The sequence below is a fragment of the Sciurus vulgaris genome (genome assembly GCF_902686455.1).
Source record: "Sciurus vulgaris genome assembly, chromosome: 10".
Taxonomy (NCBI): domain Eukaryota; kingdom Metazoa; phylum Chordata; class Mammalia; order Rodentia; family Sciuridae; genus Sciurus; species Sciurus vulgaris.
Genome location: NC_136470.1, coordinates 75,171,174 through 75,197,751, shown reverse-complemented (window position 1 = coordinate 75,197,751; position 26,578 = coordinate 75,171,174). Strand labels below are relative to the sequence as shown.

The 26,578-nt window shown below is 33.6% G+C and overlaps 1 protein-coding gene across 9 annotated transcripts in view; it reads left to right on the top strand.

The window, feature by feature from the left end:
- ZNF148 (zinc finger protein 148) overlaps positions 1-26,578 on the top strand; it is a 130,660-nt gene that overhangs the window by 65,640 nt on the left and 38,442 nt on the right. For 8 of the 9 annotated variants that reach the window (XM_079156194.1, XM_079156193.1, XM_079156191.1 and 5 more), the window contains 3 exons: positions 12,277-12,402; positions 21,798-21,921; positions 23,182-23,265. In XM_079156194.1, coding sequence (XP_079012320.1) covers positions 12,277-12,402; positions 21,798-21,921; positions 23,182-23,265 — 334 coding nt within the window. The remainder of the gene's footprint in view (positions 1-12,276; positions 12,403-21,797; positions 21,922-23,181; positions 23,266-26,578) is intronic. The other variant, XM_079156195.1, reaches the window with a different exon arrangement.

The following is a 26,578-nucleotide window of genomic DNA, read 5'->3' as shown; positions in this document are numbered from 1 at the left end:
AGTATGCAGGTTATTACACATACTGTATTGGTCAACTTTTTGTTGCCATGATCATAATATTTGACCATAACAACTTAGAGGAGGAAAAGTTTATTTATTTATTGGGTACTGGAGATTGATCTCAGGGGCGCTTGGCCACTGAGCCACATCCCCAGCCCTATTTTAAATTTTTATTTAGAAACAGGGTCTCACTGAGTTGCTTAGCGCCTTCCTCTTGCTGAGACTCACTTTGATCTTGTTATCCCGCTGCTAGAATTATAGGCACGCTGGAAAAGTTCATTTTGACTCAGTTTCAGAGGTTCATCAGTCCATGGTCAGCCATCTTCATTACTCTTGGCCCAAGATGAGGCAAAACATCATGGCAGAAGGGTATGGCAGAGGAGAGCCACTTATCTCATGGTAGCCTGGAAGCAGAGCAAGGGGACTGAGAGAAGGGGCCACAGGAAAGATGTACCCTTCCAGGACTTGCTCCCAGTGACCCACCTCCCCTGTTCACATTTCACCTGTACATAGTTATCATCCAGTCAACCCATTCAAACTAGGATGAACTAAATTATGTTATAGCTCTCACAGTCCAATCTTTTCAGCTCTGAACATTCTTACTTTACACAGGAGCTTTTGGGGGGACACCACATAAACCCTAACATGTACATTTTGATATCTTTAATCAGAAGGGAACATCTTGTGTAAGCACTAATTAACTCAAGACACAGACATTACTAGCATCCCAGAAATCCCACCTCTTCTATCTCTCTTAGGTACAGCTCTCTTCTAATTCTTAGAGATTATCACTGCCCTAATTTTTTTTTTCTTTTTTCTTTATTTGTGTGTGTTTGGGGGGAGTGGTATCAAGAATTGAATTCAAGAGCACTCAACCGCTGAGCTACATCCTCAGCCCTATTTTGTATTTTATTTAGAGTAAGGGTCTCACAGTGCTTCACTTTTGCTGAGGCTGTCTTTGAATTGAGATCCTCCTACCTCAGCCTCCCAAGCCACTGGGAGCCCTAATGCTTTTATTGTGGTCTGTTGATTCACTCAATTTTCAATTCAGTATAAATAGAATCACATACAGCATGTACTTTCATGTCTGGTTTCTTTGTTTTACATTGTTTATAAGATATATCCATCTTATTGCTTATAGTATTAACTTCTATATGATCAGTTGTATGAATATATATTTGTTCTAGTATAATAACCATTTAGATTTTTTTCTAGAGAGACTGGAGTTGTGCCTCAGTGTAGAGTGCTTGCCTAGCCAGCTCAGGGTTTCAATCTCCAGCACTGTTCCCCCTCCAAAAAAAGTTTCTAGATGTTGGCCCTAATGAAAAATGCTGCTGTGAATAATCTTGGATGTGCCTTGTGTTGCATGTTTGCACTAATTTATGTTGATCATATACTTAGATTTGAATTTGCTTATGTCCAGCTTTGGTACTTAACTGCCAAAAGTTTTTCAGTTGGTTTTGCCAATTTATAATAACAATTGCTTGCTATGTATCCTTGTTATTTGGTATTGTCACACACCAAATTTTAATTTTATCCATTTTGCTGGTTGTGTGGTGGAATTGCAGTGTGCTATTAGGTTTCATTTCACTGATTAATGAAGTTGAATACTTACCTCCTCACATTTACATACAATTTATATATTATTTATTTGTAAGATAGATGTTCTCTGGCCCATTTTTCTACTAGGTTGTTCTTTTACAAATTTGCAGTTTTTTAATGTGTTTGTTGGTGTATGTATTGCAGTGATCATTTCCCATTTGACTTGCCATTTTACTCTTGATTAACAGTAGTTAATAAGGTTCAATTTATAAGTCTTCCCTTTTTCTTAGTATTTTGTGTCCTGTTTAAGAAGTTTTTGCCTATCCCAACATCAAGAAGATATTATCCCCTTATTAATTTCTAGAAGCTTTAATGGTTTTTCCTTTCCCATTTAGATTGACAGTCCATTTAGAATTGATTTTTGCTGGTGAGGTGAGGATCAAGATTTATTTGTTGGCTGTTTACTTTTAAAAGTTTTACCCATAGGAATTTTCTTTGTTTCACACTGCTGGCATAATGTTTTAGTTTTTAGAACAACTTAGTACTTTAAAATAATGGCAAATAGATTTTTTTCTTTGTTTATACTAGGAATTTGTGCTAGGATTCATCTTAATGTTGTTAAGATTATAAAGTAATACAAAGAAAATTAAAAATTTTAAAGCTATAAAGATCATTATAAAATATCTATAATTTATTACTCTGGGATAACCACTATTGATGTTCCTTTGTTAGCATTTTAGTGTTTCCTTTTTTGTAGCTTTCCTCTGTACTTACTGTTTTTATGTAAAATTTGCTTCACATATATTTGTGTTTGTAAAATTGTAAAGGTGTATTTATCTTCATATTTATTAATCCTAAACTGAACATTTCCGTTATTAATATTAGTCAAAAATCTGCATAATGCCATATAGTTGATATTGTAACTTATTTCACTATTATTGGATATTAGGCATTTGTAATTTTTATTATAAATAATAGTGTGATGTTATATGTGGACATGTTGTCATGTGAGATGATTTTTTCAGTTAAGTTTCCTTAAAACTCTCTTGATATATATCGACCAAAATATAGTTTACGAAAAGCAACCAGTTTGGTTTCTTCTAATACTATATGAGATTCCCAACTTAATATCTTTATAATGGTTTAGAGGGAAATGTGAAATCATTTTTGGATTCATATATGATCGTGAGGGAGTGAAAAAACAAGTGAGCTTGATCTTGGGTAGAGTGTCGAGAAGAAAATTTCAATGAGACTATTTAGACAGTAGATGGGATAGTATTATTGACAGGCAAGGAAATTGCAAGGAGGATTTAATGTGAAAGATTATTTTTAGCTATATTGAATTTTAGATGTTAAGTGGAGAAATTTTGTAGCATTTGGTAACCAACCCTTTGTGTATCCAAGCAGTTATACATCTGCAATTGTGTGGTAATGATTAATAACCACATATATTTACTTAGTACTTTAAGGTTTTCAAGGTGTTCTTTATGTGATCTCATTTGATTTTCTAAGGTAAGGTGGATGTTATTACTACCAACAATTAACAGATGAGGAAATGATTATTTTATATTGAAAAGCTTCAAGAATCTATTTATACTGTTGTGTACTATAATTTTGGTACTTTACATATATAATCTCATTTAATGCTACAGAAATCCTTTGAGGATTTTCTGTAATTTACACGTGAACAAGTTCCAAATAATTAGGTTTTACTCATTTATCCTCACACTGCAAATATTACTATTTGAAATTGGATTGTATTTCATTTAACTCCCAACCTATTCACCATTCTACGTCGGGAAGCCAAGTCACTCAGCTAGTAATTGGAAGAGGTGGCATTGAAAAACTGACACCTTCTAATGCTTTACCTAAATATTGTTGGTACTTGTCCATTTTATTTTTAAAATTACTTTCAAACCCTTAGTTGTGTTCCAGAACTACTAGAAATTCATTCCATACTCTGGAAGCATCCAGACTATAGATAATATATGGAAAGTTTTAATGTTTGTGCAGAAACCATTTTAACATATATCTGAATAATCTAGGTTTATTAAGAAACAGTTACAGTAGTGTAAATAACTCTGAACTGAAAAGAATCAGATCTTGGCTCAACTAAGTCCTCATTTTGAAACTTTATAGTATGAATGAAAGAGACACTTCTGAAGTTTTAGTTTCCTATTGACAACATGAGTATAAGGAATAATTCACAAATCACAAGAGTTAGGATTTTAGTCCTAGCATATGGAAGACATGAGTTTAAAGTTTGTTTTTCATTCTTTTTTTTTTTTTTTTTTTTTTAAGATTTGTTTTTCATTCTTGATTAATGTGATTTTAGGTAAGTATTCACCTTTCTGGTGCTTAGTTTTATTTTTAAAGTGGGATAAAATATTTATCTATAGGATTACTATAAGATTACATGCAATAGACTATAACAGGCTATAGGCCATATGTCCCCTGCCTGCTGCTCAAATCCATTGTGTTCTTGGTGACTAGGACACTACCTAACACAAATAGCTAAATGTTAGCTAAACCTTAGTTTACTATGTTGAGAAAGAGAAATCACAAACTTGAAAAATATCATATAAGTGTTAAGTATTTTTATAGTTAGAAAAGCCAGGTCTAGGAGTTTTTTAACTTTTAATTTGAAATGATCTTAGACTTAAAAAATTTGCAGAAATAGTAGAATTCACATAAACCCTTCACTCATCTTCCCCCAATGTTAAACCTTGCACAAGCACAGTACAATTGTCAAAACCTGAAATTTCGGCAAAAATACCTTTAAACTACAGACCTCATTTGAATTCTAGCTGCTACTCTTTAAAGTCTTTTTTCTGTTCCAAGATTTGATTCAGGATCCCACATTTCATTTAGTAGTTTTATCATCTTAGATTTTTCCAATCTGTAGCAGTTACTCAGACTTTCCTTATCTTTTCTGACTATGATACTTTTGGGGAGCACTGGTCAATTATTTGGTAGATTGACTCTCAATTTGAGTTTGATGTTTCCTCTAATTAGATTGAAGCTCTGAAGTTGTGATAGTACTGCAAAAATGATGTTGTGTCTTTTTCAGGGTATCATATCAGGTGGGCATAATATGGATATGTCTTAATACTGGTGATTTAACTTTCACCCTTGGTTAAGGTGGTATCTGCCAGGTTGCTTCTTTGTAAATTACTACTATTTCCTTTACCATTGACCTTGCAGAAGATACTTTGAAATAGTGTATTTATCAGTATGGATATTTATTTTATTGTATGGTTTATAATATAGTATTATCCTATTTTCTTGTTCATATTTTAAGCTTTGACCATTAGGAGTTCTTTCAGGCTAGGTTCTAGGTCCTTTTTTAGGGGGGTGTATTGGGGTTGTACTTGACCACTGAGCCACATCCCCAAGCCCTTTTTACCTTTTATTTTGAGACAGTGTCTTGCTAAGTTGCGTAGAGCCTTGCTAAGTTGGCCTCAAATTTGGATCTTTCTGCCTCAGGCCTCCCAAGTCTCTGGGATTGCAGCCTTTTGTCACTGCACACAGCTGTATGTTGTTTTGACATGCTCTGATTCCTTTTCAAGCATGTTAGTTTCTTGCACTATAATTTTTCAAGGTCTTCATCCATCTTCCTCTGCCCCAGCTCTGGAATCAGCCATTTCCTAAAGAGCCCTTGGCCTTTTTTATGTGGATAAAGAATTTTAGAAATTCAGTTCTTGCAGGGCATGGTGGCACATGCCTATAATCCCAGCAGCTTGGGAGTCTGAGGCAGGGGGATCACAAGTTCAAAGCCAGCCTCAGCAACTTAGGGAGTCCCTAAGCAACTCAGTGAGACCCTGTCTCTAAATAAAATACAAAAAAGGGCTGGAAATGTAACTCAGTAGTTAAGTGTCCCTGAGTTCACTCCCTAGTACAAAAAAAAAAAAAAAAAAAAAAAAGCTAGAAATTAAGTTCTTTGTGGTGAATTCTTTGTGGTGAATGTCATCCCTCCTTGGCAACTTCAGCAGGCAGAACTAGGAAGTATATTTATGTCTACTGACCCATACATGAACACAATATCTATACTAATTTCCTTACATTGGTGGGGTCCAGCCATCTGTATTAAAAGAGATTGAATAGAGGAGAAGGGAATGCAAAATATGGTGATAATATATCTAGATCAATTCTCAAACATTTTGATCCTGGGATTCCTTTACTCTCTTAAGGAATATTGAGAACTCCTAAGAACTTCTGCTTGTTTTGATTATATATACCATTGTTTCCCATATCAGAAACTAAAAATTCAGAAATTTTAAGTTTTACTTTTTAATTTATAACAATAAGACACATTACATGTTAGCACATAACATTTTTTATGAAAAATAATCCTGTTTTTAAAAAAAATTATTGAGTTTTTTTTAACATATTTGCAAATCTCTTTATTGTCTGGTTTAATATAAGATAACTAGGTTTTCAAACCTACTTATGCACTTTAACCTGTGATAACTTACACCACATGTTAAATATTAAATAGCCTGTGTAAAATGATAGTATTTACTCATGAGAAAAAGGAGTAAAAAAAGTAGTGTTATGAAAGTAGTTTGATCAGGAAACCTGACACTGTGAAATGGAGTCAGGATCTTGTGGATTCCTTATACTTAAGAACCATTGATGTAGGTTTACTGAAACTCTTAGAAAATAAAGGCACATATTATTGGAAGGATGAATCCAGAACTGCCATTAGGTAAAGGAGAGAACTAAAATCATATGATGTCATGGAAGTTGAAGAATGGAGTTTCCAAGTAGGGTTGGTCGGTACTATTCCAGGAAGATAACTTGATTCCATCACTTTGTCCATCTACAGTTATTTAAACTATTAGATGCTGATATAGCAATCGGAGTGTAAATTTTTAGTAATAAGTATATATAGTAAGAAAGTAGACCATAATTTGAACTGTGAATCTCTCATCTTTTTCAGGTCAAAGGACTGTTGTCAGCTTCCTCTCCTGGCAAATGTTACTTCTTTGAAAATTTTGCTTGCAATTATGGGTCAGGCAGAGAGAAAGATTATGGCTTACATTTTACAATGTCTTATCCATCAGTGTACTCCTTCACCTCCTTGCTGTATTCTTCAGTTTTATGAACTTGGAATTTGAAATCTTCTTATTGACTGGTTACATCTAACTGCTCTTGCCAAAATCATCCTGGAAATACACACACACACACATACACACACACACATTCTCTCTGAAGTTTTTCCTTTTCTGTATTTCATAGATTCCCCAAAATATTGCTAACATTCTTTCTTTGGATATTATGTTTGTAGTATGGTCAATTGTGTTTTATCTTTTTACATTTCAACATTTATACTGTGGTCACCTTGATTCAACTTAACTGTTTCCTAGGCAATATTTTGGAATAGGTTTCTTCTGGTGATCTTTAAACACATTCTTTTTATATGGCTATGTACTACTTTTACTCTCAGAATAACTAGTTTTCTAAATTTGGGGTTAGTTATTTTGTCTCTATGTGCCAAGTACAGATTATTCTTTCAAAACGTTTGCCATAAAAAGGATAGTAGGTGGAAAATTTTGAATCCACAAAAATCTGTGTGTGTATGTATGTATGTATGTATGTATGTATTTTACAGTACTGGGGGCTGAACAGGGCCTTGCAGATACTTGTCAGGCACTCTGCTATTGAGCTAATACCAAATCCTTTTTATTTTTTTATTTTGAGATAGGGTCTGGCTAAGTTGCCTAGGCTGGCCTCTCTAACTTGGAATTCTGCCTCAGCCTCCTGAGTAACTAGGATTACAGGTGTGCACCACTGTGCCCAGCTCGGGAAATTTATAGGGGAAATTTCAGTATGCTTTTGGGAAGAGAAGAAATAGCTGATGGGGAGAATGGAATCATCAACACATATACAGTAAAGAAGAATACCTTTCTTTTTCTCCGTGAGTGAAAGGATAAGAAAGAATACCAAAAATTGAAATTGAAACTCGATAAGACCAGAAAGCTCCAGAAATGGAGAGAAGAGATGGTAAGGACAGATACTTCTACCAAGTGACTTAGGTGGGTCTCTTTTGCAAAGATTGATTGATCATGTAGATCTTAAAATCTGAGTTAGGGAGCTTGCAGTTGATACTGTTGGCAATGAGGCAGTATTGCAAAATCATTACTAGAGAAATGACAAGTAAACAGCTTTATATTAATTTATTCATGGGAGAATACACTGAGAAATGATAATGCCCCATATCAGCAAAATTGGTAGTATTAATTGGATGAAATGGATGTTGCTGGATATGTATATAAGGATGTTGGGAGTGAAAAGAAGGAAGAGTCTGAAAGAAGGGAGTTGGGGAGAGCAACAAGCAGGTTTGGAAGAAAAAATAGAAATATATAATGATTAAATCTTGTTTCATCCATATGTCTGTTGCAGTTATTTCAGGTCTCTTTCATTTCCCATTCCTTCCTTGGAATTCCTACCTTTATTCCCAATACCATTCATGTAGTTGGAGCAGGACATGCTATCTTGAATTATTCATTGTTTTAGAATCTATCAGAACTTTGCATCTACATTTTAAGACCTTCAAAGAGGAAACTCTTGTTGAGAATGATCTCTTCATTCTAAAATGATGCTTTGCACATATATGGATCTCAGTAAATGTTTTTGTTTTGTTATTTTAGTCTGACTGAATTTAGCACAGAGCAGGCACTTAATAGCTGTTGAGTGAATAAATGAGTGAAAGATATGAGAAATACCAGTGAAAAATATCTTTCACTTCCAATGTACATGAGATTATTAAATATAAAAGAAAGACTTTTTATGTATTTTGGGGCCTGAAATGAAATGTCTTGGAAAAGAAAGACATTCTGGATTCTGGACTTGAATTGGATTTGGGGCTTGAGAAGCAAGGAAAGAATTTTTTTAATATAAGGAGGCTTCTATAAAGTTGGGAGGTATATTTTAGATATAAAGAGGGAGATATATTTTAGAAGTCTCAAGGAATCATGACACCATAGGACCTACCTCTATGTTTGAGAGAATTTGGATCAGGGAATGAGCAGAGTCTAGAGTTTAAGAGTGAATTATCTAGATTTAGTTAAGTCTAAATGAAAAAGGACTTTTTGTTTTGGGGGGTGGGTAGTGGTGGTGGTATTCCTGTACAGTGAGTGAGGACATTGAAATTCAGTCTCTCCAATACCCATGAAAGTTCTGAGGGGACTAAGTAAAATGGTTAAACTCAAATGTCAGAAGAAATGAGGGTTTTTTTGTTTTGTTTTGTTTTGTTTTCTTTTTTAAACTGACTTTTTTTAGACTTGATTTCTTGATGTCTAGTGGATCTACAAAACGCAGCAAACTAACATAAAATAAGCCAGTCCCCAAAAACCAAATGTTCTCTCTGATATGTGGATGCTAACACACATTTAGCATTAGGTTGTGGGGGAGAATGGAAGTTCGTTGGATTAGACAAAGGGGAGTGAATGGATGAAAGGGAGTATGACAATAGAAAAGACATTAGAATGAATCAGACATAATGGTTCCTTTACTTATATAAATATACCACCAGTGTAACTCCACATCATGTACAACCACAAGAATGAGTTCCTAATAAGAATAAATTATACTCCATGTATGTATAGTATGTCAAAATACACACTACTATCATGTATATATAAAAAGAACAAAAAAAGATGAAAAATATGGTAGTGTGTAACATACATTACAGATATTTCAAGGAATTCAAAAATAAAGGAAGAAAGAGCTGGGTGCAATGGTGCTCGCCTGTAATCGGAGTGGCTCAGGAAGCTGAAGCAGGAGGACCATGAGTTCAAAGCCAGCCTCAGCAAAAGTGAGGTGCTAAGCAACTCAGTGAGACCCTATCTCTAAATAAAATTCAAAATAGGATTGGGGATGTGGCTCAGTGGTCCAGTACCCCTGAGTTCAATCCCCAGTACCCCGTCCCCACCCCCAAAAAAGAGGAAGGAAAAAAAAGGAAAAGCTACAATACTTAATTGGGGAAATGTTACCAACATTTCCATTCAATTTAAGGGCAAAGTAAATGTGCTTAATAGTTCATATTAATTTTAACATGGTTTTTGAAGTTTTGACCAAACTAATAAGCAATGAAACTAAATAGGTATGGATATTAGGAAGTTTAAATAAAAATATTTTTTGTAAATGACAAAATTTTCTGAGTTGAAAACTGAGGTAAAACTTTATATCTCATGCTTGGATTGTTATAATATGAATATTTACAAAGATAAATATACTTACTGGCTAATGCTGTTATATAATCCAAATAAATAAATTCATTTTCAGTTTAGAAAAAATGCAGCAAACAAATCTTTTCAAACATTACTCATTCATTGATAGATACCTGCTTTTTATTAATTACACTATTTTGTGTGTGTGCGTGTGTGTGTGTGTGTGTGTGTGTGTGTGTGTGAGAGAGAGAGAAAAGTAACAACTTGTTTTTCTTTTAAAAAGAGTTCTTAAGGAAAGGGTAGATAAGAATGAATTATTATTATTTTTTTTACCATACATAAGAAGTTTTGTTTTAATAGATTACTATTGTAGTCTTTCTTGGGTGAAAAAATCTTAAGTTTTTCCAGATGTCTTTGCGACTCATTCTTTGTAGTTGTCTTATTATCATGCATCTCTTTTAAGTTTTGGATTTGCCAACATCTTTTCTAAGTGCCTTATGTTAGACTACTTTATTGTATCATTATAAGTTATAGACAGATTATTCCATTTACGAGTGATAAGCTTAGTGGAATGTTCTAAAAATACAATTTATTATGCTTATTGATCCACTCATTTTTCTGGATTTAGGTTTAGGTTTTTTTTAATGTTAAAAGTATGGCATCATATTTGAAAATGGCAATATTGATATGATCACTTTCCATGTATATGGTAATAACTAAATGTTTGAAATGTAGAAACTTTTTTTGTTTGTACACCAAGGCTCTTCTTTGCAGGACTTATTTGTAAATCTATCTTATCCTCTACTTGACCCTCTCCCCCTTTGTACTGGGGATTGATCCCAGGGGTACTTGACCACTGAGCTACATCCCCATTCCTTTTATTTTTTATTTTGAGACAGGATCTCACTAAATTGCTTAAGGACTTGCTAAGTTGTTGAGGCTGGCTTCAGACTTGAGATCCTCCTGTCTCAGCCTCCAGAGTGTCTGGGATTACAAGTCTGTGCCACTGTGCCTGATTGTACTTAACACTTTTGCTAAAAAGAGTTCCTCTGTTTCTTTTTACTTCATGTTACATTTCATGGTTTCTTTGCAGTTTATAAGCCTACAGAAAGGTTTAGATTACTTTTTTGGAGGCCCTGAATAGGACAGCAATTCCACAGCTGCTTAGGCAATTCCACAGCTGCTTAAAGTTTCTCATCTTTCTTTGTCTCATACTTAGTCCAAGCACGTAGTTGTACTTTATTAAACATCACTTCTTAGGCGCTATGATGTCCTAACCCGAAACCTTGTTGGTGGTGATACTACCTTCTATTTTATGTTCTAATTAATTGATAATGTAAGAAACCCTAAGAGCAGTTGCTTTACTGTTCTGTAGCCTGATAGAATTCTTAATTAGGTAAATAGTCATTTACATCATAGTTTTTTTGTGCCAAGCTTCTTGATTTGTGATTCTCATATTGCCCACATTTTAGGAATTTGTGACAGTTTCTACTTCCTTATTTTGTCGATCTGAAATCCCTGGCTTTTGTTTAAACATTTCATTCATGAGCCTTTTCTATACAGCTGTCTGTCTTCTAACTCACACTGTGAATCTGTAAGATGCTCATGATCTTTTACACAATTTTAGTGTATTTTTGAAAATGTGGTCATTAACACATAGTGCCTCTCAGATGATTCTTGAGGATTTTTGCTATATTTTATTACCTGTTAAAAATTTCTTTTAAGATAATTTTTGTGTTTTCATTTAAAGGATAGGTTGAAAATGCAGTAGTGAAGAGTGGGTGGGATAAAGTAGCATCAATAGATCTAATGAGAATTGACTGTACCATTAGTGACCTTAGAGCTTTGGTTTCTTTTAGGATAAGCAACTCTGTAAGAACTGAGATCTAAAGATAGAATAATGTCTCTCTATATAGTAAGCATCAGATCTTGCGCAGAGTAGTGACCTTAATTATCACAATTTTCGTGATGGTTTGTTGTAAAGCCTAGGAAAATTCTGCTGTTGTGGCAAAGATGTTGAACATAATGAAGTTTTCATTGTTAGTCTGTCTTTTCTTTTGATGTATCGTATTTCAGAAGTTTGTGTTATATTCTTGGTATTTTATAAAAGCAACCCCATCAAGATGTCTAAATGTCCCCTATGTCCCCCAGTATTGTATTGAATATTGGAACTTAACCTTTTTTGGTGCTTTTAACCTCAGCCTCAGTTCCCAAATGTGGCAGTGAAATTGGTGTTTTGATGTCCTGACTTCCACTATATTCCACTAGGTTTTACAATTATCTTTCCCAGGACATCTATCTTCCTGGTAGATTAAAAAAAAACAAAAACAAAAAAACCCAAAAAAACAAACTTAGTTTCTCCATCAGCTTAAGTACTCTTGATTTTTATTTCTCAACTGACTATTAATAAATTCTATCGCACATTGCTTAGTTGGCACACAGCACATAGTCACTGTGGGAGCACCTATATGTAGGTTCAGCAAAGGATGAAACATACAATGACTTTTTGTCACAATGGACTTTTTATGCATTTCTAAAATCAGCTTTTTTTTTTAAACAGATAAGTGTAAAGCAGGAAATTACTTTTACTGATGTATCTGAACAACTGATGAGAGACAAAAAACAAATCAGAGAGCCAGTAGACTTACAGAAAAAGAAGAAGCGGAAACAACGGTCTCCTGCAAAAGTAAGAGAATGTATTAAGGTGGTGGTCACTAACTTTTAATCCCAAACTATTGATATAGCTTACAGATAGGAACCTGGTTGGACATTAAGGCAGCTGTAAAAATCTTAGGTGGTTTAGTAAAGTTGGAATGTTGTACCAGCTTCACCAAGAGGGAAGAGGGAGGGATGCCAGCCCAGAGTGGACCAAGACTTTGAGTTTTTCTGCCTTTTTATCATGTCCCTCTTTTTTCCTAAAAATGAACTTCTCTTTTTTTAAATCTCTTTTTCTCTCATAAAACTAGGAGATGATATGTAGCATCCTTGCTTTCCATTTATATTAGTTTTACATACACACCTATGTATAAATTACACACATGTATACACCTGTGGTGTGTGTGTGTGTGTGTGTGTGTGTGTGTGTGTGTGTGTGTGTGCGTGTATTGGACATTGAAACCATTGGTGCTTTTACTCCTGAGCTACATTCCCAGCCCTTTTATTTTTTATTTTGCAGTAGGCCCTCACTAAGTTGCTTAGGCTGACCTCAGACTTGAGAATACTTCAAGTGTGCACCACCATGCCCAGCATCTCCAGTTCTTTTTATTTTTATTTTGAGAGAGGGTCTTGCTAAGTTGTAGAGGCTGGCCTTGAACGTGAGATCATTTTGCTTGAGCTTCATGAGTTAATGGGATTACAAGTGTGAGCCACTGTACCCAGCTAGTTCGACTTACTTTAATATTAAATTTTTCATGAAAATTAAAAACCAGTTATTTATCAGGAAAAACTTGTGGAATACCTGTAACAGAATGTAAGCTCCATGAGGGCAGGGACTTCATTTTACTCACAGTTATATCCCAGGAGACTATTGTAGGAAACACAATGGGCTCTTAGTGAATATTTTGTGGTTGAATGAATTGATGAATAATTTACAGAAATGACCCACTAAATATTATTAGAAATTACCCTTTTTTTTTTTTTTTTCTCTTTTGTACAGTGATAGTTGGCTATATATAGCCTTTCTGGTATTCTTAGGAAATCTTTGAACTTGGTGTATTTGTATCTCTGTAGTCAGTGTTTCATCTTTTTTTCTTCCCTCTTGGCTACTCTTTTTGTGTATGTGATTTGAAATCATAGTCATCATCATCATTTAAATATCTCATATGCTTTTATACTGTAATGTGCTGGTGCTAACAGTACTGGAGCAACTCACACTGGCTTTCAAGTGCTGATAGCTAAAATTTCAGGTAATTTTGCAAGCCAGTTACTGAAACCATTGGTAGCTTATAATTAGCCATGGTGGGAGAATTTATCCCTTGGAAACCAACAGACGCTCCCCAGCCCTCTTATTCCCTAGCTGGTTGTTAAACATTTACCAGTTTGGGGGATATAGAAGTATGCCTATTACAGCAAATTTTGAAAAATACAGAGACTAAAGTAACTCATAGTTTTGTTTCTTAGAGATAACTACTTTGATTTTCTGCCATATTCCTTTTCTTTTTTTAAATTTTTTTGAATATAAGTAGATACAATATGAGTTTAATTTCCAGATTTTTAACCCTTAAGATATGTGTAAGATGTTTTTACATTTAAAATTATTAGTGGCTATAAACATTTTTATTAGCTAATGTATTATTTTTGATCGATCATGTATTTAATGATTACTGTGTTAAACATTTCTGTGTTCTTGGAAAGTTGTATTCTTTTCGTCTCCATTTTAAATCATGGCTGTACTTAAAAAATATTCATGTATTTATAATTGTATGTGATTGAATCAAAGAATGTGAACTTTGAGACTGGGATAATGTTACTCCAGAACTATTATACCTGTCACACTCCTACCCAAGTGAACCTACAGTGTATCTCTGCTCTCTTGCCATCCTTGAGTATGACTTAGGTTTTTTAATGGTATACAATGAGTATATCTTTGTAGTTTAAATGTGAATTTGTTTAACTTGTGGTTATGCTAAAATTTTTTCTCATTTTTATTGGCATTTTATATTTCATGCTTTCTGAAGTCTTCTCTCATCTTTTTTTTTTAAATGTTTTTAATGTTTTTCTTAGTGATTTTTATGATTTTGTGTGTGTGTAATTAGGGACTGAACCCAGGACCTGGCACATGGTAGGCAAGTGCTCTACCACTGAGCTACATCCCCAGTCCTTTATATTTTGTTTTGAGACAGGGTCTTGCTAAGTTGCTAAGGTTGGCCTCAAACTTGAGATCCTCCTGCCCCAACCTCCAGGGTTGATGGGTTTATTTATGGGTGTGTGCCACCACACCTGACTATATATTTTTTGTTCTTTACATTAATGAATAAATTAAGTGACTCCTATGTAGAATAATTCCAGGGTTTGAGAAAAACTATTTTCCAAAATTGTGATAGTGATTGGTTGTGTTACTTTGGGTTCACTGCTAATCTATGGGCAATCTATTTAAAGATTCTAAATCAACATGATATATGTAAATTCTGCGTTTTCTGGCTATTTTAGTACCAGATTTTCCTGGTGCTATTAAGGAGTGTAATATCTTTCTGAAATTCTTAACTAAAATTCAAATTTTTATCTTCTGATGTTATTGGGAATCCTTTTATCATGATATGTTCCAGGTGTTTCTAAATGTAGATCAGATATTTAGCCTTTCAGCCATTTTGCTTGTCTAACTTCAGATAAGCTTATTTAATTATTATTTTATACTATTTCTAATGGTATTAAGTATTTACATACCTATGTAGTGGTCAGATGAATGACTTGGCCTATTCTAAGTATAATAGATATAAGAAAATACTTTTAGCGCAGTCATTTTTGGAAATCCTCAAAAGGGCCAAGTGACAAGAAATAATATATAGCATGGATATGTGAATAACAAAAACAATTATGTTTGAGTTCTTACTTAGGGAATAGGTGTGGAATATCTAACACTGATTTGCAGTCTTCAATGGGTTTTTTATATCTGGAGTCTCAGAACTTTTAGGCACACAAAGAGTTTATTTACATTTTTGCAGGAGTATGATAAAAAGTCAGACTTCAGGTTTTTTCATTAAAGTAACTTGTTCTGCCGTTTTCTATGAAGAGAAAGAAAAGTTTATCTTGGATTTATCAATCAATGTGGTGCTTCTTTTAGATTGCTTATAAACAATTTTAATTAAGTTTCTCACATTTTTGGCCAACTCTAAGTATAATATATATAAGTATTTTAGGGTCATTCATTTTTGGAAATGCTTAGGAAGATGAAGTGGCTAGAAATAATATGTAACATTTGGGGTGAGAGAATTATAATTTATTGTACTTAAAAGATTGCTTTCTGCCAATACCTTTTCCAAATCTTGATTTTTACTATAATGAATATTTTGAGTAGGTGTCACTGTGCTGTCAGATTAGAGATCTCTACAGGAAATATTTAAAATAATGTGATTTTTAGTAATATCTGAATTTAGACACTTGTAGATGAGATTCTCTTCAAGAAAGATAACCTTCATAAGAAATACTGTTTTGCCATCTTCAGCTGCCATGCATTTTAAGCAGTAATTGCTTTTTGAACCTATATTATATGGCAAAACCTAGTTATATTAAGGTAGGTTTAATACTTGAAAAGGACCCAACACTTGGCAATGTATCTGAAGAATAGGGTAAATGAATTAGGGATTATTATGTAGGTCAAGTATTTGATGGATTGTGGAATGATATGTTCTATGAAAGTAAATTTTCTACATAGTAGGAGTTTGCCCCTTTACTATTTTAAAATTTATTTTTCTTTGAAGTGCTTGGTATGGAACGCAGGGCCTTACTCACAGTAGAAAAGCTCTGTACCACTGAGCTATACACTGTAGCCCAAATTTTATTTGAACTCTTTTGTTGGAAATTTGTATTGTGTTTTATTTTAAAATGCATTATATTTGAACAAAAATCAGCTTTTAATGTCTTGGTGCTGATGTTGTAAACACTTTTTAAAAATCATATGTATTTTAATGGAGCCCTCAGAAAGGTCCTTTTTAGAGCTCTTTGTCCTCTTGCTTTCATTGTAAACTTGAATGTTAAACTTTTTAAGTGCTATTCTGTCTCATTCCTTTAAGGACAATGCTATTTATTTTTACATTGCTTTATCTGTGTGGCCACTTATTACCACTTTCCTTTACCACTTCAAATTTGTTCTGGTTAGGACCACAGATAGTAAAGTTATTAGAAGTGTGTGAACAGCCTGTGTAAATGTATGTTTGTGGTTCTCCCTCCTGGTTGTGCATTAGTCACCTATAGGACTTTTTCCAGTTACTGATGTCCAGACTTCATCCCTGGAGATTCTTATTGATGAGGTTTATATCTATACCTTAAAAGAGCAGAAGTGATTATGATCACTTAAGCTTGAGACCTTCAAGTCTTGAACTCAGAAGTTCCTGGATAAATGAAGTATTATCACTTGATGTTGCTATTGACTTGTTAGGTGAGTTAGGAGGGATTGCTTTCCACTGCAGAAGGGTTGCTGGGTTAACATTGATGAGGTTTAAAAATCCTTTTCAGTAAAATATATCATAATCCAGTATTGTTTATGTTCTATAGGCCTTTTCAAATTCCTTAGTAATTCAGTGAAAAAGAGCAGTGTACTTTTAGTTTTCTTAATTTTGAAATGTTTTTCCTTTTTAATTTATTCAACAAATAATTTGGCTGTTACATGAAGGCATTTCTTATTATGTTTTAGGACAGTGTTTGTTAGAACACTTTAGGTAAATCGATTATTAAAGGTTATGCTGAACTCAGGAAGGGAGAGCACATTCTACTTATGAATAGATTATGAGCTATATAGAGAATCCTTTGCCTGAATTTATTATACACCATTGGTTCCTAAAAAAAAAAATAATTCAACATTTTGATATTAAAGATTTAAAATTTAATTAAAAAGAGCAAGAGATGGATGTACCAGGAATTTGTCGTACTTTCTTCTGTTCACAATTTGCTTTAGGAAGAAGTGACTTCTTTGAAGATAAACTGATTATAAGATGGGATGAAAACAGGAATTATGAATTAGTGCTAATAGAAAATGAAGGAAGAAATTAGCAAAACAATATGATTAGTGTTTACCTAATTTTTCCAGGCAGTTAATGTGTTCTAGGTAGATTGTTTTTCACAAAACTGAACCCTTTAAAACAAAATTCTGATTATATGAATCTTCCTTTAGAAAGTATATACTTCTCTAAATTCAAGAATCAAGAAAGAAATAACTTTTTCTAAAACTCGTGAATATTATGCTGACCTTTAGTTGTACCATGCTTATGATGCAGCGAACTTCACATTCTGGCACTGTTTAAAGCTTGCCATTTAAAAATGAAATTTGGTGTAAGTTAAAATCTAGTAGTAGACAATTAAAAACCCTGAAGAAAGAAACAAAGTGAATATGTGAGAATGGAAAATTAGCTGCAAGTAGGATAGTCAAGATGTGATGGTTATTGCTCTGGATGACTTTGTTCTTTTGTTGCATGTCTTTGCAGTTGCACTGTTCTACTTCTGATTGGCTTTGGAGAATAAAGAGAATTTTAATAACTTATTTCCCACTATTAGTTGCACTAAAATGGCTCATAATAGATGAGAATTTAAATTCTCTGTTAAGTCATCTTTTGGGTTTTACTGGCTTAGAAGTTGATTAAAATTGATTTAGGAAGGTGTAATAAAATATATAGTCACCAATTTTAAATATCTTTAATAATTTTAATAGTGTATGCATAAAGTGTAGAAAATCATTTCCTTTTAAGAGGGTTGCACTTCTTTCTTATTGTGAGGTGTCATGTTTTATTCAGTGGCGACTATCTTTGAGGAGTAAAAAGTCTCAGTTGAACAGGTTATCTTAAGACTTTGCCTGCTGAAATGGGTATTTTAATATATATCTGGAAACAGATTTGTATTAAATCAAAAACTGTATCCATAGTGGACGATGAGATTAAGAAAGCAGATTGGTTAAGGGGTTCCATTTGATATAAAATTCTTTTTCTGTAAAATTTTGTTTGAAATTTATTAAACAAGTAAAAAAAATCATGTGTTGGTTATTATTTAGATTATTTCTAATTTTTCCAGTTGGAAAAGTCCAGTTGCTTGGTATTATAATGCACCCATATTTCTGCTAAAGTAATAGTGATAGGAGATAAGAAAAGTATACAAAGATGCTGTAGCAAGTATTTTAGGATTAAAAATACTGAAACTTCAGATTCTCCTACTGTAATGGTGTTCATATGTTGCTGGAAAAAAGAAAAACAAAAATTATTTTATTGTACCATTAGCGAGTAAGACTGCCAGTCTCTTAAGTCAAACATACTCCTGTGGCCGAGCACATTCTACTAAAAGACCTCTTTTAAGGTGTGAAAAAGAAAGGAAGCCAAGTCTTTACAATGAAAGAAAATGTTACCTCTATCAGTGTGCTATTTTGTTCCACCAAGGAACTTTGTTCACTGCATACCCACCTCTGTGACACTACTCAGTGATGTAAAATGTGAAAGATTGAAAAATACTGGTTTTAGCAAAGATGTTTTTAAAATAATGAAATGAGCTGGGTGAGGTGGTGCACACCTGTAATCCAAACAGCTTGCGAGGCTAAAGCAGGAGGATTGTGAGATCAAAGCCAGCCTCAGCAAAAGTGAGGTGCTAAGCAACTCAGTGAGACCCTGTCTCTAAATAAAATACAAAATAGGGCTGGGAATGTGGCTCAGTGATTGAGTACCAAAAAAGAAAAAGAAGAAGAAGAAGAAAAAAAAAAATAAATGGTAAGCTGTGAAGGATTTTTTGTGTGAACAGTAGCCTTGTCAGTAGGTGTATATAGAGTCTCCACTTTTGGTTACAAATTGTAGTGGCAAATAAAAGAGACAAAGTCCTCGAAAACATTTAAAACATTACAAATTATTTGGAGGGACCACTGGTACTTGTTTGAGGCGAGGTGGATTTTACTGTGTATTTTAAACAAAGATTCTATTACTTTGGCCTTAAGGGGGAAGAAAAAGAAAATTAAATATAAAAGGTCCAAGAATTTTGTGGCAGTTTTTGAATTTACAAATATGCCAGAAATTTAGTTGTGTTTATCAACAAGGCAGTGATAGTGGTTTCACCCATTAAGTTCACCTTATGTTAAACCCAAAGCCACAGAGATGGGTAGTATTATTACCTCCAGTGCCAGAAAACAATGACCTAGAACTTCTTAAACTGTTCATAAAAGGGCTTTGTACAGTCAGGAATTACATCCGTTTCACATTAGGCAACTTGGCCAGATTTGTTCTTTATAAAGCCTTTCCTTGCAGTTGCTATGCCACAGAAAGCTACTGAACTGCCATGTTTTTTGGCACTTAGAGCTTCTTATTTGTTATCAACATATGTTAAGGGGGAAAATAACCGTGGTGCTATCTTTTTAAATTTTGTTTTATATAAAATACTTAATCTTTTTGTTATTTATGTTAGAAATATTTTTTGAATTATAGCTTAAAAGGTTTTTTGTCTTCTTTTTGAATGGTGTTAACTTGCATATTGTTGTGTGACTTGGAGGAGTTCAGAAATGTTTGACCAGCCAGAGATGAAACTTTCCATTCTCACTGACTGTTCAGGAAGCTGTGACACCCATTTCCATTCTCTTGCCAAATGTTTCCCTTCTATGACTTCAGTGCATAAACTTTGAAGCATTGTTGGTCATGTTGGCAGTTCGCCCAGAACCCAAATGCCCTGTGTAATTTGCATAATAATTACTGTTGATTTGCATATAGTATAGGCTGTGCTATCTTCCTGGAAATTTAAAGTGAAAAATATTTTTTAAAGATTTTAAAAAAATTTTTAGTTGTAGGTGGATATAATACCTTTCTTTAATTAATTAATTTATTTGTATGTGGAGCTGAGGATCCAACCCAGTGCTTCACATGTGCTAGGCAGGTGCTCTACAACTGAGCCACAGCTCCAGCCCCTTTTTAAAAGTTTGAAGCCTTTTTTTTTTTACACCCCTTTTCTAGGTTGGGGAAGTTGTCACAGCTGTTGTGTTTGCAGGTCCTTATCAGTTTCCACAGTTCTTGGTATTACTTAAAGATATTTTCGAGATCTTTCTTTGCTGTACTAGACAGTTTCTTAGCTTTCATTCTGTGTACTTCTATCTCCAGTGTTGTTTCCCTCTCACTGGCAGTGCCCTTCCTGATCTTATCTTCTGATTTTCTTTGCTTCTTCACATCATATTCTGCCATCTTTTCTCTCCTCAATAATAAAAAAAAGGGATTGTTTATTATTTTCATTCCATCACATGTCTGATGAGAGGCAGTTTAATATTGCATGATGAACAAGTTGTTGATAAATTGGAATTCATGAGCCTCAAGGTGAGCTTCTCTTTGGTAACTGTTTAGACCAGACTCACAATATTCTCAATCTCAAGAATTCAAGAAGATAAGGTTGATTTCTTTGTCTCCTGTCTTCCTTTTCCATTACGTACCTCTAACCAACAAATGTTTTTAGGAATATGTTTAACAATAGAAGTATCTCTAGATTAACCTTAGAGATCCCAGACTGAACCAGACTCCAAATTTTACTGTAGGATGACATGAAAACTCAATTTTGTCTCTCTCTCTCTCTCTCTTTTTTTCGTGTGTGTGGTACTGGGGATTGAACCCAGGGCCTTATGCTTATGAGGCAAGCATTCTACCAACTGAGCTATGTCCCCAGTCCCTTTCTCTCTTTTTAAAAGTATATAATAGACAAATACTTTCATGTTCGAAAATATGTTTTAAGTATACAAGTAAGCTGCCCCTCCCGTCTTTTATCTGCCCAGTTCCCTAGCCATCACAACCAATATTATGTACGTTTTGTGTATATCCTTCTCAAGCAGTTTTTATGCATATATGAATATATATCCCTATATGTATTCTTTTGTATATAGAAATTAGCAAAATTACGCTCTGGGTTCTAAACCTTATTTTATTTTTTTTACTTATATTGCAGCATGTGTTCTCTCTGAGTTTACAGGGAATTTTCTCATTTTATTTTACAATCACATAATGCTAATTTTATTCATTTCCCATGGTTTATTTAACAGGTCCCATGCTGATTGATATTTAGATCATGTTTAAAACATAAGACTTTCCCCCTGCGTATATGAGTTTTAAATTGAAAGTATTGCTGTGCTCAGTCTAGCAGAGAACACTTAGTGACTCCATTCATCAGTATCATAGGGGAGGCGGCAGAGTGATGAGATCTTACTTAACCAACTTTCAAGGTTTTATTAATGATTTTTTTTACCCATTTTGAGTCAAATTATACTTTCCTATAATTAAAGATAGCATTATTCTAATAGTCTTTTCAACATTATTTTTGGAAAAATACTTATAACCACTGATGACCTTTGTTTATATTAGCCTTTTTAAAAAAATAATATTCCATTTTAAAAACTTCTTTGTTTTTGCCTTTTTTTTTTTTTTTTAAAACTAGATCCTTACAATAAATGAGGATGGATCACTTGGTTTGAAAACCCCTAAATCTCACGTTTGTGAGCACTGCAATGCTGCCTTTAGAACGAACTATCACTTACAGAGGCATGTCTTCATTCATACAGGTATTTCTTGAATTAAAATGGGCTTATGGCCATTAAAATTATTATCTTTGTTATTTTCATTTTTGTGTAAATGTCATCCATTCCTAAGACCATAGCTAACCTGGCATTACCAATCAGATTTCATAGGCCAGAATATCACAAGGAAATCAGGAAAGAATTTCAATGAAAAAAACAATTAGCACGGATGTATAAAATTAGTGAAATAGTCTTAGTTGGACACTTATTTGGCTTAAAGTGCTCCTTTTAGCTAGATAAGTGGTAAAGGACTATTATTGTCAACTTTCATTTCTGTATAGTATAGTGCATACAGAGTTTGAAATATGGATTTGAGAATCAAATATAAAAAGTGGTAGCTAAGATCATGAAGTTGTTGAGAAAAGAATTAAAGACTGATTACAGCCCTTTGGGGAAACAAGCTAGACATGTAAGATTAAATGGGGTATGTAAGAGGAAGACAAAGTACTAAGGGAAGTGATGAACTGAGAAAATACAGTGGTGTCCCAGAAGCCAAAAGAAGAGAGAATCCCAGAGAGGATCAACAGTGTCATACCCTCAGGATAGAGAGGGTGAAGAACTGAGGGGGGAAAAAAATCTCTGGGATTATTAGCAAGGAGATCATAAGTAGCTTTTCAGAGAGCAAAATAGAAGGGTCAAGCCACAGATGAGTGGTGAAGGATTTGAGACATGGGTAGACTCTTTCTTTTAAGAAGGTGTTGTGGTAAAAGGGAAGGAAAGTGCGAAGGTAGGAGCAGTCCAGGATTGGAGCAAGGTTTCTCAGCATGGAGCAGACTAAACAATACTCTCCTTTAAAAGGAAGGGCTCCAGCAGAGAGGGAAAGTTTGAAGAAACAAATTTGATTAAAAGAAATGTTTAGAAAGTTCTGAAGAAAACAGGTGATAGGTCAAAAAAAGGATAGTTAGCCACAGAGAAAGGATGGGTACATAAAAAGTATTTAAGATTAAAAGATAACTGATGGAGTTCTTTCTCAGCCTATGATTTTTAAATTCTAGTTTTTTCCTTGATAAATATAAATCAAATTTAATTTCATTTTTCTGTGATTGTGAAAATGTAAAACCCTGGGGAACATTTTGAGAGGAAATCAAGATCTATTAAATTAATGAAAAGAATAAAAAATTTATGTGGATATTTTGGAATTTTCCAAAATTTGGGGCTTCTAAGATTTATATTTCCTCAGAAATAGTAACTAAAAAACTGTTATTTTGTCCATTAACTAATCTGTGGATGTGAAATTATTTTAAGGCGAAAAACCATTTCAATGTAGTCAATGTGACATGCGTTTCATACAGAAGTACCTGCTACAGAGACATGAGAAGATTCATACTGGTGAGTGTTGCCACCCTTACTAGGGTCATTGAAATTACTTTTTCAAATGTAGGGGAGATTTTTTAATAAGTAGCAACAACTTGTTGCCACTTTGATTGGTTTTATTTCTTAAGACCATAAATTTCAGCTTGTCTTTTTTCTTCCTTAAATAAATCAATGTTAACTAATAGTCTTGGCTTTTATGTTCAAGTTCAGTAAATTGCTTTGAAATAGAACCTCATGGGGGGGGGGTTAAAGTATACATTTTGAGTGACAAAAGCAGGAAACTTTACTGAAATAGCAATTTCCTTAGGTGTTTAACAGTTTCAGAGTAGGTAAAGTTATCATTTGCATTAATTAGTCTCTGGACTAATTAGACTGAGCAGTACTGTTCTTTCCCCTGCCCCCTTCTTTATTTCATTTATATAACATCATATCGAGAGAGATGTAATCTTAAAAAGTTGTTAACTTCCAATTTCTTGGTCAAGTTGTTAAGGATACAGAAACAAATATTTTGATAGATCACTATAAAGGAATCCATACATTAAAATTTAAGCCTCATTTTAGAGCAAGTATTTATTTGCATTTTTTTAAACAAATGTAAAACTAGGCTTTACAAGTAACTGATTTAGTAGATCTTGGATGCCTCTAACATGGTAAAAGGTATTGTATTAGAGATGCTTTATAGTGTTTTGCTCTTTTGCAATAGAATAAAAGTAGAGTTGGTAAATTTTTATAACTTTCTTACATTTAAATAGAATTGAAAATGATGGTGTAATATGAATATTGAAAATATTGAAGTTTTTTGTATTTCTCTGTATAAGTACTTAAGCAAGTATCTGCCACTTTGTTATTTAGATGTATTCTCAATAGTATATACAGTACTTGTGAAAGGTGATCCTTGGACTGTTTATCATATAGATATCTTTTATGCCTAATAACTTTCCTTCAGCTTTCTTTGCCCTTCTAAAAGAATAATGATTGTGGCTAGTCTGCTAAAATAAAACTTCAGCTACACAACACATCTGTGTGTTTTGATGTTCTAGTTTGTTTTGTTTTTGTGGTACTAGTGATCTAACCCAGCTAAACCTAGTTCATGCTAGGCAAGCATTCTACCACTGAACTATATCCCCAACTCTGATGTTCTACTTTTTAAAGATAATTTTGTGTATCACTTGTTTTAATTTCCTAAGTAAATATTTATTCATCACTTTCAGACGAAAGGGAGTATATACTAGGTACTATGGAAGAAAGAACAATTTTGTAGATTTTGTGTGACATTTTAGCTAAATTTCAGTTTCTATGCAGTAATAAAACCTGATCAGACAAAAATAAAAGTGGTTAAATATTTTCACATGTTTTTTCTATTTTTTCTTCTCAAATTCTTTAATACAAGGAAACAAAAGTAGTCAGTTTACAGGTGATAGTGCACATGTATCTTTAAAAAAAAGTACATGAACACTGTTACCTACTAAAACAAGTTATAACTTTAGACATGACTTCTTCATATTCATATGTTTTAATATCTATTAGATTTATTAATTAATAAATGAGAATTTATTCAACAAGAATTTACTGATTCACATTTTTAGGTACTAAGGAATAGAGATGCAGACATAAACACACAATGTAATTAGGCGTTATAGGGTTTTATGCAAAATGTTTGCAGTCCGTTGAAAGTTACTTAGTGAAGGCATCACAGAAAAGCATCAAAAATGTGTGTGCGTGTGCGTGTGTATAATTGGTTGGGTGGGAGTGTATCTGAAAACCTTTTGTGAAATGATATACATATTACGCCAAGATATTTTTATTTTAGTGAATTCTTTCTTAAAGTGTTGGTCTCAATTCTCTGAACCCATGATTGGAAAAACTGTGCTAAGCCATGGGAGCATCTTGGATTTAAGCAGGGTATGATGGGTAATTTATTGAGAATTTACTAAATACCGGATATCTTACTACTAAATGTTTTATTAATTATTTCATTTAGTTTTCATATTAGTTTTGAAAAGCAAGAGCCATTACTATCTTCATTTTATAGCTGAGGAAATAGTGGGAAGCACACAGAAGTTGAGAGATTTTCCTAAATTTATATAATCTAAGTAAATGATGAAACTCAGATTCCAGCTCAAGTCTCCATGATTCTAGAGTACTCTGTGCAACCACTGACTGTGCAGAATGGGACTAGAAACAGAAATACAACTTTTGGACTTTTGCATTTTTCTTGTTCTGTCACTAAGCTTAAGCTAATTGTAGCTTAGTCTTCCTGTGTGTTTAGTAACTTGTAAAAGGGTTCTGTGGAAGCAAAGGTTGGAGTTGTCATGTTATAGAGAAACGATTAGAAGAAGAGAAGGCCAGAGGAATCATGACAACATAGTCTTTAGGATTCTTTAACAAAGAAAAGTTTCTTTTGAAGGGAGACTCAGTCTGCTCTAGTCTCCTGTCCTGTCTCCTCTACCTGTCACACTGCTAGGTGGAACTGATAAAAGGAATAGATTTTTCTTATTTACTTCATATTCTTGTTTCTTTTATTAGGAGGGTATCTTATAGTCAAATTATCTATAAGCTAAACTTGTTTGGAATAATATATGTGGACCCACAAATACATTCTCCATCACTTATTCGGTCCTTTCTTTCATGCTCTAAATAACTTTTATTTTAAGAGGAGGGTAGTGCCTTCAAGTTTGTTCATGTCAGAGCTTTCTTTCTCTGTAGACTTTTAGTTGAGAATGTGTTTAAGTAGTTATAGCAGTAAAAAAGTTTTTTCTGATATGTCTACCATTTTTAAATTGTCAAGCAGATAACAAGTTACCCATCACTAATCCTCAAAGGTTGTGTAGAAAGAAGGACCACTGGTTTTGAAAGGCCCCATTTTCTTTGCAGCCTTCCAGATCCCCTAAGGTTTCATTATACTGTCTCCTCCTAGTCCTTCACCCCTAAACTCATTCCCTGTTCCCTTTACAACTTGGATGAAAATCATTACCTGCCTGGCTAATCTGATCAACATAAGGATATCTTCTGTGGCTTTTAAAAACCAAGAACTTAGCTTGATTTGATTTTTAAATAGGAATATTTTTAACTGGTCCCAGACACACTATCACTTAATTCTATTCCTAAATTTGGGCTTGTCTGTTAAATTACTATTTTAGGGGGAGTACTTCCCCCCTAGAGTCTAATCCCTGAAATTCTGATTCTGAAAACTATCACAATTCAAATAGTCACTAGACTATTACTTTTAGCAGTTATGGGAGATGTGTGTCTCTTTGTGAATGTTATACATCCTTTACTTAGAGTACAATTGGGGATATGAAGGGAAGATAAGAGTAGGGCTAAATTT